This window comes from Camelus dromedarius, chromosome 6 (assembly GCF_036321535.1).
Source record: "Camelus dromedarius isolate mCamDro1 chromosome 6, mCamDro1.pat, whole genome shotgun sequence".
Taxonomy (NCBI): domain Eukaryota; kingdom Metazoa; phylum Chordata; class Mammalia; order Artiodactyla; family Camelidae; genus Camelus; species Camelus dromedarius.
Window position 1 is genome coordinate 20398044 of NC_087441.1, and position 17014 is coordinate 20415057.

Genomic DNA, 17014 nt, shown 5'->3' on the forward strand with positions numbered 1-17014 from the left:
ACAGAACGCTGAAGGGTAGTAGCATTTGAAGAGGCAGAGAAAGAAGGGAGAAAGACATGCTAACGAGCAGGAACACTATCAGCAAATGTAGGACTGCGTTGAGTAAACCGCAGTGTAATCATGGAAAGAGACACATGGTTAGTCCATCATGTAAACAACTGAAAGCTGTAAAGAACTCAACTGCAGTTACTTCTGCCACTTAAAAGAACAATAAAACAGCTAAGTTTTTGATCTACGTATGACGTAAGCTGCATTTATACTTAAAAGGCCAGCATTAATTCAAAAATAATTCTATTACTTCATCTATTTAGATGTATTGCTGAGATCTTCTTCAATATTTACAGGCTATAAAAAGCATGTTTTAAGAGAAGGCACAAAACTGGACGCTGTATCACCTACATCCGATGCTATACAGCGGTTCAAGCCCAAGAGGCGAACACTTGGCTGTTCAATTGCCACCCCCGCCCTCCTTGCACTCCCTTTGCTTTTCTGTGGAAGAACTAAAAACTGTATATTAGTACATACTATTCTTTCCAGCTATCTTAAGGATTTCCCTTTGATAAAAGTGCATCCTGGACCTTTATATGAGAGAAAGTAAATCATTCTTAAAGTGAGTAAGAGGGGAAACATCTGCTATATTTATAAACTAAAACTGTTATTTCATTTTCTATTAGGCAACTATGAACTGATTTTTTTTTTTTTTACTGTTTTAAATATAATAGAAAAAAAATCTGCCAGCAAAGGGGAGATTCCCATATCTCAAGCCAATCTTATGGGGAAAAATATTATGAGAAATGTAGGTTTTTGATTTGATAGGACTTTAGTTACTTGGAAGAAGGGAAATAGAAGGGAGGGGCCAAAAACAAGAAATCTGGAAGACTTGGGTTCAAATTCTAGCACTGTCACTTACTAGGTATGTTTGTATGTTTATTTTATTGGGATAATCACTTAATTTCTTTAGTTTGGGGACAGCAATATCTAATACAGTTCTGTAAGAGTAAGCTTATAAAATAGCTCTGATAATTATTTAAATGTTAAGTCTATAAGAACGTATCCCTGATATTCTGAAATAGTTCCAAGGTTTTTAGTTTTCTGCCCCACTCAAGAGAGTGAAACAAACAAAAAAAAGGTCATCCAGACTTGATCAAAATGAACTGTTTGTTCATGCCAGAAAACTTCCTAATAGAAAATACAAGACTAACTCTTGATATCTATCTTCTTATCTGGATATTCTAAGCAGGAGTCTGTTTGAACATATGAAACTACTACTATTTTATAACTTTTGTCATACAAAAACAGATGCTTCATATGGTTTAACCTATTTCAACCCTTTTACTAGAAGTATGCTTTCCTTCTCATATGTAAAGTGTTATGTATATCTGTCTATAGTATGCCTATATATTAAACACATGTATATATGCCTATACCACAACTCTGCCCTAAGATACCTTGTCTGAGCAATATCCCACAGGCAATCTTTTTGTAAGGTCAATCAACGCCCTACCCCCAACCATGACACTTCTCCTGATTCACAAAATGATTTTAAGTGTTAACTTGCTATTAATTACACTGCCTTTCTTTGGCACAGAAATAGGAAGGAAGATTTAAAAAAAAAAAAGGAAAAGGAAGCTAATTTGCTGAACACGGATTTTGTGTTAGGCGTAGTAGTCAATTTTCATACTATTTCTCCTTTAATAATTATAAAAACCATGAGAAGTATGATTAATTTCATTTTGAAAGAAGAAAAACCTAGGTCAAGAAAAGTTGAGTAACAGTGGAGTTTTGGGTTTAGCAAGGGCAGAAACCAGTAACTACCTGACTCCCAAGTGCATTTTATTCTCACTTTGCCCTTCAGTAAGGATGCCTGTGTTGGAGGCTCTTGATTAGTGTTCAAACTTACTAGTATAATGTGAGCAGTAGTTACCTAAGGCAAACACATCTCAGTATGTAGCTGGTTTTGCTTATATCATTCTATACTGGAAGTACTGAATATTCCCAAGAGATAATAAAAATTTTAAAACAGTGTTCTGTCGAAATTTTACTTATAAAACTAATGCAAATTGGCCTATTAACGTCATCACATAGATCATAAGCCAATGTAAAGTCAGGCAGGGTAAAACATACAGAATCATGTTTAAAAGAGATCAATGTTAAAACTATCATGTTCATCAATATGCTTAAAATATCTGCAGTATTTGTAGATACAATGAAGTTAAAAGTTTTAAAATAGGAGGAAAGAAACTAATCATAATTGCTACAAGGATCAAAACAGAAAACTTAAATATTGTTCAAGTCATGCAAAATAACCTAAATGGTATGGGTAAACTGAGGCTGAAAATCTGAAAGTCAATGAACTAATGGCAAATAATAGAAAGTAGAAATCAAGGCTCAAAAGCAACTTTCATTCTGTCAATTAAATATTTTGAAATACACACTTGAGTACCATGATCACCCTTATGCTAAGATAAAAGTAAAATTTTAAAAACAATTTTTGGAAAAAACTTAAAATAAACTTAAGATTTAAATTATGGTTTTAAATACCCTTCCACTTGGAAGTAAGGGTAATGCTTTGTCAACAATACAAGTAAATGGAAAAGTACCTGTTTGCAATTTTAACAAATTTATCTACTGACACTGACTTAACTAGAGACTAGTTTTGTCAGATCTTTTTTCTATGAAAACATAGATGTATGGTACTGATTTATTCAAAGATAGTAGATACCACTTCTCTGGTTTATATTTAGACACGTTTGTAATATTGAGGGGAAAAAACAAACAAACAAAAAACAGAACCCTCTCTTTTCACTTCTCTGTGAATCCGCTGCTACTGAGATTCTGTGTCTCAAAGCCTGCTCCTTCATCAGTAACACCCATGTTGAGGGCAGAGGCAAGGTCCTCAGGGAATGAATCAAGAAAAAATGCATCTTGCCATTACAGTGGGAGCCTGACTGGCACACCCTATAATAAACCCCACTCCCTCAGGGCTCTTCCCAAACAACAGTGAAGGGAAAAAAAAAAGGGAGAGAAAGAACAAAACAACAACAAACACAGAAAGTACAGAAACTACTCTTATTAGTAAAATATAAGGTTAATAGTAATAGATTACACATAAATGTTTTGTCATTTCTCAAAAAATTAAACTACAACTATTATTAAAACCTCAATGAAAAGGATTTAATGTTGTTTTGAGGGGTTCAAGTGGAATTTAAAGATCTTATCATGCTTTAGGACCGTCATTGTGAGGCACAAATACGGTAAGAAGTGCAGTTGTTATTTGTGAAAGGAGAGTTTACAACTTGTTAAGCTTCAATTTCCTACCTGTGCTATGAGGCACTTCTGCCGGGGTATTAGCCGGAGCGTGGGCACCGGGAGGAATCTGTATTCCGGTAAAGCCACTTGAGGGCATGTTGCTTGGGTCATAACCTGAAGATGATGGCTGAGGAGGCTGAGTGGGCAGAGAGGTTGCTCCAGCGTCTTCATTTCCTTCAACATCTGTTATATAACATATATGCAATGTTAAAGGAGGTACAGACAGACCCTGATTTATGATGTTTATTTTGCAATGGTACAAAAGTGATACAAACTCAGTAGAAGCCATACTTTGAATTTTGAATTGTGATCTTTTCCCAGGCTAGTGACACAATATGATAATCCATTCCTCACAAAAGAAATCACAAAGAAAATAAGAAATGTTTTTAATTGAAATGATATCAAAATCTGTGGGATGCTGTTAAATCAGTCCCGAGGGAAACTGATAGCTTTAAATGCTTATATTAGAAAAGAAGAAAGGCTTAGAATAAAATACATTCTCTCCTTAAGAAGCTAAAAAAAAAAAAGCCCAAACAAAACAAAAAGCCCAAACAAATCAAATTTCAAGAACAGAGAAGGAAAAATAGTAAGGATAAGAGCATATGCAAAGGAAATAGAAAGCAAAAAGGAAAAAAATTTAGGAAAGCATTTGTTGAAATAATTAAAAATGTTGAATATAAACAAGACAGATTAGAAAAAAAGAGAAAACAGATACTACAAATATTAGGAATTAAAGAGGTTATAGTAATACACACCCTACAGATATTAAAGGGATAATGAGGACAGTAAGGAAGTATTAAGCCAATAAATTGGAAAACCTAAGGGAAATGTTATTATCTTCTTAATGTCAGCAGAATCATTATCAACATGAAACAGACAGAGACTACTGAAACTCGCCCAAGAAAAAGACCATCTGAATAGTCCTATACCTACTGAAAAAATTGAATTCAGAGCTAAAAACCTTCCTACAAAGAAAACGCCTAGCCTCAATAAAGTGGTGAATACTATCAAACATTTATGTAAGAAATAATTCCAATCTTATGCAAACACTTTCAGAAAACAAAGTAAAAAGATCACTGTCAACTTGTTTTCTGAGGCCAGTGTAACCCTGAGTAGCAAAAGCTCACAAAGATTTGAACATAAACACAAAAATCCTTAGTATCAAAATCAAATCTAGCCATATATTATAAGGATACTATACATCATGACCAAGTAGAGTTTACCAAGGAGTAGGGTCGATTTAGCATTTGAAAATCAATCAATATAACTCATATTAATACAACACAGGAGGAAAAACAGGATAATTTCAATAAATGCATAAAAAGTATTTGACAAAATTTAACATCCATTTATGACAAAAGTTCTCAGCACCCTAGGAAAACAAAGAAAATTCTTCAGTATCAGACAGGGCAAAAAACCAAAACAAAATAATGTACATATTTATCACTGCTGGTGAAACAGACAAGAAGAAAGAAAGGTATAAAGATTGGAAAAGAAGATGCAAAACTGTCTCTCCTTTTTGAAGTAGGGTTCCTTCTGGATATATGCCCAGGAGTGGGATTACTGGGACACCTGCACCCCAGTGTTCATAGCAGCACTATTTACAATAGCCAAGACATGGAAACAGCCTAAATGTCCATCAATAGATGACTGGATAAAGAAGATGTGGTAAATTTATACGATGGAATACTAGTCAACAATAAAAATGACAACACAATGCAACATGGATGTCCCTGGAGAATGTCGTTTTAAGTGAAGTAAGCCAGAAACAAAGAAAAATACCATATGAGATTGCTCATATGTGGAATCTAAAAAAAATAATGAACATAAATACAAAACAGAAACAGACTCATAGATATAGAATACAAACTTGTGGTTGCCAAAGGGAAGGGAGGTGGGAAGGGACAGACTAGGAGTTCAAAATTTGTAGATACTGACAAGCATATGCAGAAAAGATAAGCAAGACTATACTGTACAGCACAGGGAAATATAGACAAGATCTTGTGGTAGCTCACAGTGAAAAAAAAGTGTGACAATGAATATATGTATGTTCATGCATAAATAAAAAATTGTGCTCTACACTGGAACTTGAGACAACACTGTAAAATGATTATAACTCAGTAAAAAAATGTTAAAGAAAGAAACTGTCTCTCCTTGCAGATGAGATGATTATCTATAGAGAAACTCCCAAGGAATCTATAAAACAGTCATCAGGACTAGTATGTAAATTTAGCCAGGTTGCAAGATACATGATGATACAAAAATTTTTCATATACTAAAATCAAACAATTTGAAAACTAAACTAAAATAATTCATTTACAAGAGAATGAAAAGACATAAAATGCCTCAAAATAAATTTAACAAGAAGTACAAAATCTCTACTCTGAAAAATACAAAATACCACTCATAGAAATGAACAAAGGCTTAATAAATGGAAAGATATACTATGTCCATGTATTGAAAGTCTCAATTTTGTTGAGCTAAGAATTCTCCCTAAATTGATCTATAAATTCAATGCAATATCAATTCTAATTACAGTAGATTTTTTTTAAAATAGAAATTGGAAAACCTATTCTAAAATTTATGTGGAAACTCAAAGGACATAGAGTAACTAAGAAAATCCTGAAATAGAAGAGCTGGAGGACTTAAGCCATCTGATCCCAAGATTTACTATAACAAGATGGAAGGCAGTGCGGTATTGTATAGGCCAGAAAAGTACATTAATGTCACTGAAAAGAGTTTAGACATAAAATCACACTTACATGGTTAATAAATTTTTGACAAGGAACCAAAGAAATTCAAGAAGGAAAGGAAAGTGCATAACAAATGGTGCTGGAATAACAGGATATCCTTATGGGGTAAAGAATTCTGATTTCCTACCTCACATCACACGCACAAAAAACTCAAGATCTAATCAAGGCCTAAAAATAAAAGCTCAAACTAAAATCTTCTAGATTAAGCAAATTTTTGATGTAGAGGTAGGTAAAGATTTCTTAGGAACAAGAAATAGCCGTAAAATTTTAAAAATTACAAATTACACTTCATCTGGATTAAAGACTTTTAGTAATCAAAAGACAGTTAGGAAAATAAGTAGGCAAGCAATAGACTGCGAGTAAATATCTATAAAACATGTATTTGACAAAGGACTTATGTTCATAATTTATAAACAACTCAATAATAAAAAGACAACCCATTAAAAATGGGCAAGTACATCAATGTTCAAAGCAACATGATTGTGTTATTCACAACAGCAAAATGATCCATCAATGGATGAATAATAAACAAAATGTGGTATATACATACAATGAAATATTATTCCGTCTTTGAAATAAAATTCGAACATGTCTTAACATGGATGAACCTGGAAGACATTATGCTAAATGAAATAAGCCAGTCACAAAAGAACAGATACTATATGATTCCACTTAGATGAGATACTTGGAGCAGTCAAATTCAGAGAGACAGAAAAGAGAATGGTGATTACTAGGGGCAAGGGGTGGGTGGGGTGGGGTGGTAGTGAGTAAAGGGAAGTTACTGTTTAATAGGCACAGAGTTTCAGTTTGAGAACATGAAGATCACTCCTGAGATGGATGGTGGTGATAGGCTAAACAATCTAAATGTACTTAATGTCACTCAATTGTACATTTAAATGGTTAAAATGGTAAATTTTATGTTACATATATTTTATCATAATAAAAAGTGGATAAAAGATTTAAACAGATATTTCACAAATAAAGATAATGAAAAGCCAATAAACATACATAGCAGAGCTCAGTATCATTTAGTCATTGGGAAAATGCAACTTAAATTACAACGAGGAACCACTACACATGGGTCAGATGACTATACTTAAACATACTATTGACAATACCAAGTGTTAGCAAGGATACAGAGCAACAGAAACGAATACACTGCTGATGAAAGTATAAATGGTACACTGCGTTTAGAAAATGGTTTGGGAGTTTCTTAAAAATTAGACAGCAATTCTGCTGCAGTTACTTATCCAGGGCAATGGAACATATGCCATGTGTTCACATATAGCATGTGAAGTATGTCTAAAAAAATATGTATTTCAATGTCAAGAAGCTTAAGTCACCATAACCTCAAACAGCCATGAAGTCAACCAGCAGATAAACTGATAAATTATGATGTCCATACAATGAAATACTACTCAGCAGTAAGAAGAAAGAACATAAATACTACCCATATATAAGACCTGGGTGAATCTCACAGATGTAACACTGAGAGAAAATTGCTGGGAACAAATGAATATTGTATGACTCCACTTATACAAAGCTCTAGAACAGGCAAAACTAATTTCTGGTTAAACAAAAAAAATATCATTTGCTTCTCAAGGTGGGAATGGACTGGGAAGGAGTGTGAGGTGTATCCTGGGGTAACGGAAATGTTCTATATTTAGAGGGCTGTGTGTCAAGTCATTGCATTACACATTTAAGATGTATGAGGTTTTATATTAAAAAATAACTAGGCAAACAGGAAACTAATTTATACATTTGCTTTTCACAGTGGCATGGATTAACAATTCTTACTCTATCATTTGTTTTCTAGACATGAATAAATGAGTAAATAAATTAAAGATAATGGAAGCCAGGATTTGCAGTGCTGAAGAATGAATATATATACTTTAATGAATGAATACTTTCTTGTTCTGTCTTTTGAGAGGGACCAGAAGCAAAGATATACCAGTAGCAGTAAGTACACCTAGTGCCTAGGTCTTGGCTTCTAAATACCATTCTTCACTAAAAAAGACTTAAGAGTTCATTAAAAAAAAAAAAAAGAAAGAAAAGAAAAGAAAAGAAAAATAAAGGCTGATTCCAGGGCTGGATCAAAGAAAGAACTAGATGTACTTGGAACATTTTGACGTGTTAGAAAGCACAGAAGTGCCAATCTCTAAGAATGACACGAATATATAAAAAGGACACAGGAGCTAGTTTGAAAAACTCCCACTGTATGAATCTGGGACAATTTGACCATTATAATAAAGACTGATAGTCATGGGGTATAATCACTGCATATAAATTCATGACCGCACCCTAACATAATTAAAGGAATAAATATGTAAATGGAGGAGACAGGAAAAGCTCTTCCTTATAGTATAATGCCAATTAATTAATATAGAAGGAATGATGCTATTTGAAAAATCATCAGTAGATGCTAAACATAGTGGATAAAGTATCATAAAAATAGAATATTTACATGGTCTCAAAGTATCTTCCACAAACTACTTAATAACAAAAGAAAAATAATTTTAAAGTGGAGTGATCTAGAAGATACCACATTATCTAAGTGATCAGTTAATATCACCAATATTCCAACAGCATCATACTTCCAATGTGGGGTAGAGAGAAAACCATCTCATTCTGGTGCATTTCTGCTAAAAATGCCTAACCTTAATCTAGTTAGGAAAAAACATCAGTCAAACCCAAACTGAGAAATGGACAGTCTACAACGAACTAGCCTGTACTCTTTAAAAATGTCAAGGCCAAGAAACACCTTCTAGAAGGGCTAAGGAAACACTCCAGATTAATAAGGAACTAAAGAGACATGATAGCTAAATGCAATGTGTGATCCTGGACTGGATATTGGAGGAGGAAAAAACAAAGCTACAGAGGACATTATTGAATCAACTGATCAAATCTGAATGTGGGAAGTATTTAGGAGTAAAAGAGCATATCTCCAATCTATTTTCAAATACTTCAAAAATGTATATATGTAAAATGACAAGTTTTGTAGAACAATAAGCCACTTTTGAGGAGATATTGTTAAAAGCCATGACATTAACACTAGATTATGACACTTTAAGATTAAGTTTTAGATTATGTATTGACTTATTTTATGTATCTCCCACATTATCTGACAATCTTAATAACAAATATTGAGCCTAAAAAATGTTGAAGTTAACTGTACCTGAGGATTCTCCCAAAGAAGGAAACTTTAAATTACAGAAATTTGAAATAAATAATTACCTTCATTAGTTTTTATCGCTGGAGTATAGGTTAATATTGATCATGTGACAACAATACCATTTTGCAGATACTGAAACCAAGTGGATGTAGAAACCTAAAGTCTGAATGCTAACAGATTTCCCTTCAGTTGAGCCTAAATTTTTTTCTAGAACAATTTTTTGTACTAATCATATGGCTTCCTTATGTGCTTTTTGACAATATGCTGATATAGTACTATTTTCAAAAGTTAAATATATTTGTTTTTTCTTACTCTAAATTAACTAAGGTATAGTATCTATTGTTTTTTACTGGCTTCACTAGAGTTCAATTTCAGAATAATAGTAAAAATAGAATTCTATTAAACATAATACCCACTTACACCTAGAAGGTCTTACAAGAGTTAATTTAAAAACATAAGAAAATATGTTACACTGAGAAAATGAAAAACCAGCTTTAAAGAAGCATTTTCTCATACGTATACAGATTTAATGACATCTCTTTTAGAACCATAACCCATTTCTGAGCAGATACTGTTAGATGTTAAAACATTAACACTTAATTATGACACCAGGCTGTGTTTTAAGTTAACAATTTAAAAAGTATACAGTGAAAAGATTATCCTTTATATTTTAAAAGATTATTAGTATTCCACAGCTGATTATTTTCTACTATCCAGAAGCTCTATAAAAACTGAATAAATAAACAGAAATTGTAAGCTTAATTTAAGCCAATTTTTTGAAAACAAAACAAAAATTACATAGATTTAATAATCAATTAACTTAGTATTATAGAGGGTCTATAACAACCATTTCAGAACAAAAGAGATCATGATAATAATAAAAATGTAACACTTCCTACTTTTGAGGGAAAAAAGGTTAAAAATTTTAAGATTAGAAGTCACTGATACTGAAAGAGTACCTGAAAAACAAAACTGACCATTTGTTAGGGATTTCAGTGCACTTATAATGACGTCTCTCAAACACTACTGAAAAGTAAAATAATATGTTTAAAACAACAAAGATATTTTTGTGGTATATTTAAGAATACAGACATAACCATATACAACTGGTTAAGTATCTTCCAAATCAAAATTTTGGAAGTAATTATAAACACATATATTTTTACATTTACTATAAATATGCGTATGTCTCTTATACATAGTCAGATAACAGAAGTGTCTCTGCTTCACTTTCTAATTTAATGTAATTACTAAATGTGAAGAAAGGTTCCACCTTTCTTTGGCTTTATTTCTTAAGGTACCCATTCTCTTTGGGTGATTCAACATTCTACTTTGGCTTCACCTCTTGCTTTCAAACTGACAGCTCAAAAATTCTACTTTTAGCTTAGACCTTTCTTCTGAAATCTTGGGTAGAATATCTAATTGCCATTCGACTTCATCAAGTAGTTGTCACATGAGCATCTCAATGTCTTCCCTTGACTTCTTCCTCCAAACCTGTTCATCTTGTATTGGCCATTTCTTTGAACAGAATCAGCATGTCTCTGATCACAAAAGCTGGGAACAGGGATCATTTTCTGTTCCTCCCCTCTTCTCTCATATTAAACTGTCTGTAAGTCCTACTTATCACACTTCCTTAACTGTATTTCTTTTTCTTTATCCAACTGGCCAGCATCCTATCTAGGTTTTCATTAGCTATAATTCAGGTTACTAAAAGCTCCTGGATTCACCTTACAATCTGCAGAATTTATCTTTCTCCAAGTCACTCTCAAAAAAGTTTCTTTTCTTCTTTTTTTCTTTCTTTCAGTTCTTACAGTGTGGCCATTTCTCAATCTGCCTTTCTGCTTTTGAAGATGCTTTTCTTTTTGTAGCATTCTCCCCCTTTTCTTTATCTGTCTTAGTTCAATTTACCGTAAAGACTCAGCTCAGGAAAACTCTCTTGCCAACATGTACTGTAACTGTTTATTAATCTATAGCTTCCCATGAGAATGTAAGCTCTTATAGTATAGGACTATGTTTTATCCATCCTCGGTAATCAGCTAATGTCAACAAAATGACATTAAAAGAAAAAAAAAGTTTCTTAAAAAAATGAATGAAAAAATGTGTAAGATTTTAAAAAATGCAAGCACAAGCTATGTCCTGGCAGAGGGGGTCATTATAAATTTAAGGCTCTCCATCATGTCTGAAGCACAGAAGTGTCTCTCATAATGCTGGTACCACCTTCTCAAGGGAAGATTGAATTAACAGTTATGTTGATTGGTTGAGACATTTTCTTGTAAGGCTCAACAGGGAAGACATATATGTATTAAGTCTTGTTATTTGGTCAAGGAAAGAATGCATCTACTTAAATGTAGAACAAGAACACAGACTTTAGAAAGATTTGGGTTCATCCTAGGTTCCATTAACTAGTTATTAGAGCTTAGACAGGGATGCCCAGCTACCGTCAAAAGGACTAAATTAGATTATACATGTAAAATGTTTAGCACAGTGCCTAACACCTAGCAAGTGCTCTGTAAATTATAAATATTACCATAAGTTATAAAGATACTCAGTTTATTAAATAATATATGTTTTATAAGACTTTATACATACATACATATGTAAAATAGCTCTGCAGAAACTCAGATGAAGGAAGATTATTACAAACAGGCAGGATTCAGATAGGTAAAGAAAGATGAACATTTAAGAGGAAGAAATGGTTTTAACTAAAGAAGGAGACATAGGTACTTTGCAGCTGTCAATTACTATGGCTGTAATAAAGTGTTTATAAAGGTTCTATGAACTGAATTGTCCCCTCAAAGTTCATATGATGAAGCCCTAACCACCAGTGTAACTGTATCTGGGGATAGGGTCTTGAGAGGTACCTAAAGGTTCAATGAGGTCATCAGGTGGAGCTCTAATCCAATAGGACTGTGGCCTTACAAGAAGAGGAGGAAATCTCTCCCTCCAACAAGAGGAAAGAGAGAAGGTGGTTTTCTGAGAGCCAGAAACTTGGTCCTAACCAGAAACTGAACCCTGCTGGACCTTGGTCTTGGACTTTTCATCCAGAACTGTGAGAAAATAAATGCCTTTTGTTTGAGCCGTCCAGTCTACGGTATTCTGTTACAGCACCCCAGCACACTGACACAGCAGGAGACTCGAGTAGGAAATAAAACTGGTAAAGTAGGTCCTGCCAGCTCATGGTGAGTTGGGCTTGGTAGGCTAAAGATCTTGGATCTTTTCCTGTAGACAACTGGAAGTGACTAATGGTTTTATAAACAGTAGGACTGACATAAAACATTCCTGACTGTGGTCAGGATTAAGGCAGGATTGTGGTCAGTATATAATTATGTAAAATATTCCAAAATATTAAATGGAAAAGTGAGAAATAAAGTTGTGGCAATATACTTAAAAAAAAAACAAAAACCCAATTTCACTGTCATGATGTAAATGACCCAAAAATTTAACCATGTTTTAGAATAGCCAACTTTAAACACTTAATAATATTACATCATTCATACTGCAGCATTAGTAAAAAGAACATAAGACTTAGAGTAAGAACTCAAGTTCTGGTTCTCCTTCTCTGTGGTTCTATGTCATTAGGCAAGCCAAAACTCAGAATCTCTTCTGTAAAACAGAAATAATAACCACTGTCTCTCAGAGACTTTTGAGGGTATGAGATACATAGAAATTATTTGCAAGCTTTAAGGCACTATATGAATGCAAGGTATTTAGCATATAAAATGACCGTAAAAAGCATTCTATGTGAAAAAGACTAAAGATCAAACAAGTAGGGTGGAGGGTATAGCTCAAGTGGAAGAGTGCACGCTTAGCATGCATAGAGTTCTGGGTTCAGTCCTCAGAACATCCGCTGAGAATAAATAAATCTAATTATCTCTCCCTACCAAGAAAAAAAAAAAGATTAAAGAAGGACATAGCATGAAGTGTCCTTCAGGAATGGATAGCAAAAAATTAACTTGAAATGCTACATGAAAGCTTGCATCTCTAGGGGATGAGATACATAATTCACACATCATATTTTTATGTTAAACTGCAGTGTTGCTTTTTTTCACTGAGTAGTATTATAAAATTCTAAACAGTCTTCCAAGTGAATGAATACATAAATCAACCAACCAGATGCAGAACAGTGTGTATATTACCAATTATGTGAAAAAAGTGAGGGTATAGATTCCTATTTACTTGTAACTCATATTCCCTGGGAAAAAAATAATCCCTGGAAAATACACACAAAATCTTTACATCTACTCTATAAATTCTGAATCATGTGATGGTACCACGTCTGCACCCATCCCACCAAAAAACCCACCTCAGGTATATAAAAAATAAATTCAGTGTTCCTTGTGGTTCCGAAACATTTTACAGATTACAAAAGGATTGCCTGTGCCGTGGAGGGATGAAATCTGATTAGAGGTAGGAAACAGCCAAGCCGTTTTGTTAACATGTATACTAGGACAGTTTGGCCTTAATCTCTCATTTGTCCCAAGTTTATAATTTTACACCTGATTTTGGACTTAATGAGGGAAGCAGAATTGCATCATTCCTTCCCAAAGTTCTGAATCATAATATACTGAACAATTATGATTCTGCTAAATCATTTTACGGAGATAAATACATACCATTATCTTCTTCAATCCCAACAGGCCCTGCTTGAGGAGTCTCTCCATTCTTTAAACAATTATGAATATATGTTGCCTTCCACCTTGCATACTTTCTGTGTTTCACATTCTAAAAGAAATATTTTTATATCAATATTAGACTGCAGCAAAGAAGTCAAATAAAAATATACATTATGATAATCTATATCATATTTTTGAGGTAAAATCTACTTCTGCATGGTACAGGTCTGGAATATTCTGACAATCTTCTCTTATCACTGGATTCTACCAACTGCCTAGGGCTTGAAAGACTTCACAAAAAGCCAACCTTCCTCAAGACACACAATTAGTTCTTTCATGGTTCTATGTTTCAGCAAAGGTCTGCAATAGAATTATGGGGGTGTCCTTCAAACAAAACTTGCTACTTTAATGCATAGGAGAGAAACAGGCTACATGGAATTCTAAAATTAAACATAAAAGAAAATAACAATATATAGAACCATCTTCACTGAAGAAAAAAAATGATCTGTACAAATCTATAAAAGCAAACAAAAAACTAAGATGTTATAATGATTAAAGTAAACACATGAACACTAGACTGACAGCTAGGCAAACTTGACTTCTAACTTATAGGATGTTATTTACCAGCTCTAAATCTCAGTTTCCTGAGGTCTAAAAAGGAAAAAGTAGTATGTCATTGAGTTGCTGTAAAGAGAACTGGAAAATCAGTGAAGAACCTGCTAGTTGCCTCTTCTTTTCTGACTTAAAATGTATGCCATATGCTATAAAATTAAAGACAAAAATTTGCCTTAAAAAATTCAAGAGTAAAATCTGTTAGAATCTTTGGATGGGTTAGTGATTTTTAGTTCATATTTTCATTTGACCTTTACACTACTCGTGGACCCATGGCACTGGTATCACCTGGGAGCTTGTTAGAAATGCAGAATCTTCAAGCCCGTATCAGACCTACCGAACCAGAATCTGCACTGTAGCACGATTCCCAGGTGATCTGTATGCATATTAGAGTTGCAGAGAACATATGATTTTATTATGCTGAAAACAACTGTAATTTACCTTTTGTAAAGATCCACTAAGTCATCAATAACTACAAATACAGCATACTGTCCAGATACTTGAGTATTTTGTGATGTGAGAGTCTCCACAAACTACTATAGATAAGCAGTATACAGAAACATTTAAAAAAGAGTAACCATACAAATAACTGAAGTTTGTATATTTAATTTTCCTTTCTTATCAATTCTTGCATATATTCCATTTTTTAAAAGATTTCCATACATTGATTCTCATTTTCTTTCAGGTACAATTATATTTTATTCCACTTCATAGAGAAGCTTTTCAAATGAAATACCTACATTTAGTGCCTTTAGTTCTTTATCATTCAATTCACCCTAGGGGAGAAAACGTTTCTCTTTACTTCTTTCCTGTTTAGTTCTCATTCTTGTCACTCTTTTGGTCAAAGTACTTGAATGTGCCAAAGTCTTTTAATGTCAGGAAGCCTACATATGGCAGCCTCTACCTTGCCTAAGCAGTGAGATCAATTGAGGAACTGCTCTTGCTAAAGTCACCAACAGCCTATTCCACACACTGGCGAATCCAATGGACATTTTCAGGTATCATCTTACCAAACCTCTCAGTAGCATAATTAAACACTGGAACCCTCCGAGCTTTGTGAAACATTCTCTACTCTTGGTTTTTATGACACTATATTCTGGTTTCCCTCCCATCTCCTCTGGCTACTAATCCTCTATCTGACCGCCAAATAACCCTAAATACCCTGTCCTAGCAGAGACTGATCAATCAATGCTGATTAATATAGAATTTTAAATATGAATTATGTTTTCCACATAATGAAATAATAGGAAGGTCACAGACAATTCAAATTCTTAACTTCTTGTTTAAAAACTGGAAGATCTGAAAACACTGGGTCCAAATAAACTGGTTTATTTGGTAATAATTATCTGAGATAAGTAGAAGCAGCCCCTTCCAGATGGTGTACACATGCTCACACCCATCCATCTTCTCTGCCCCTTCTCCCACCCTCGTTCTCTAGTTCACACACTATATCAGTTGTCATTTATTATCTCACAGTGGGCTGTCTTCATACAGTGCACTTCCTACAGAACTCCACAAGCATTAGGACTCCTATCTTATGGTTTATTTTTCTTTTCTCTCTATATTCATTCTCATGGCTTTAAATATTATCTGTATCTTTATTCTTAAATTTACCTATCCAGCCAGGATTTGCTTCTGACAAATAGACAAATATCCAAATGACTATGTGACACCTCCACTTGGATGTCTCACGTACAACTCAAATTAAATTGTCCCTAACTGTTCTCTTGATGTCCGCCACCACTCCTTCCTCCAGGGAATTTCATTCTTCCATGGCAGAAATGTATGGGAATCATTTTTTGCACCATTCTCTTATTTCCTGCCTCTCCCCTGACTCCTGCATCTAGTTCACCAGGAATCTAGTTGACTATGCTTTTGATACATTTCTTGAATTCATCTCATCTCCCCAGTTTCCCTGCAATAGCCCCCTAATCTGCCTCCTTTCTTACCTTACGCCCACCACAGCTCTCTCATCCAGTACTCAGAGTAGAATGATCTTTCTAAAACATAAATTCATTCATCACTCTTTTCAAAGGCTTCCAATAGACCTGAAATATAAAACAAATTCTAACTCTGGCCACAGATTCTACTCTAGCTGGTTCTTGACTGGCCAGTCGCCTCTCTTGCCCTTATCTGTTCACTCACCAACTAAGTATGCTGGCATCTTTTCTGTTCCTAATCACTACAAGGCCCACGAAATGTGTCCCCTCTGCCTTTTTGCCTTTTTCTCAACATAACTCCTACTTAATTCCTCATAGATCAGACTGAACATCACTTCCTCAGAAATGTTTTCCTGACTTTCCCAATATAAAGTAGGACTTCCCAGAAATCCTCTCACATCTTTTCTTTAATAATATTTACTATAATTTACAATCATATATTTATATGTATGTTTATAAAGTCTCCCACACTTTCATTCAAGGCCCTCCACACCGCAGACACAGCTTCGGTTTCATTTCCCACTATTTCCCTCAGTCCAGCTGGGACTGTCTCACCTGCAGTCTTTTCTCATGCTGCTCTTCCTATTTCAGATGGCTTCCTCTTCTGCCAGTCTT

At 34.1% G+C, this 17014-nt stretch overlaps 1 protein-coding gene across 1 annotated transcript in view; it reads right to left on the reverse strand.

Annotated features, from left to right (window-relative positions):
- VTA1 (vesicle trafficking 1) overlaps positions 1-17014 on the reverse strand; it is a 61438-nt gene that overhangs the window by 11613 nt on the left and 32811 nt on the right. The window contains exons 5-6 of the mRNA XM_010983699.3: positions 13848-13956; positions 3319-3492 (exon numbers count right to left, since the gene is read on the reverse strand). Of these exons, the coding sequence (XP_010982001.2) occupies positions 3319-3492; positions 13848-13956 (283 nt within the window). The remainder of the gene's footprint in view (positions 1-3318; positions 3493-13847; positions 13957-17014) is intronic.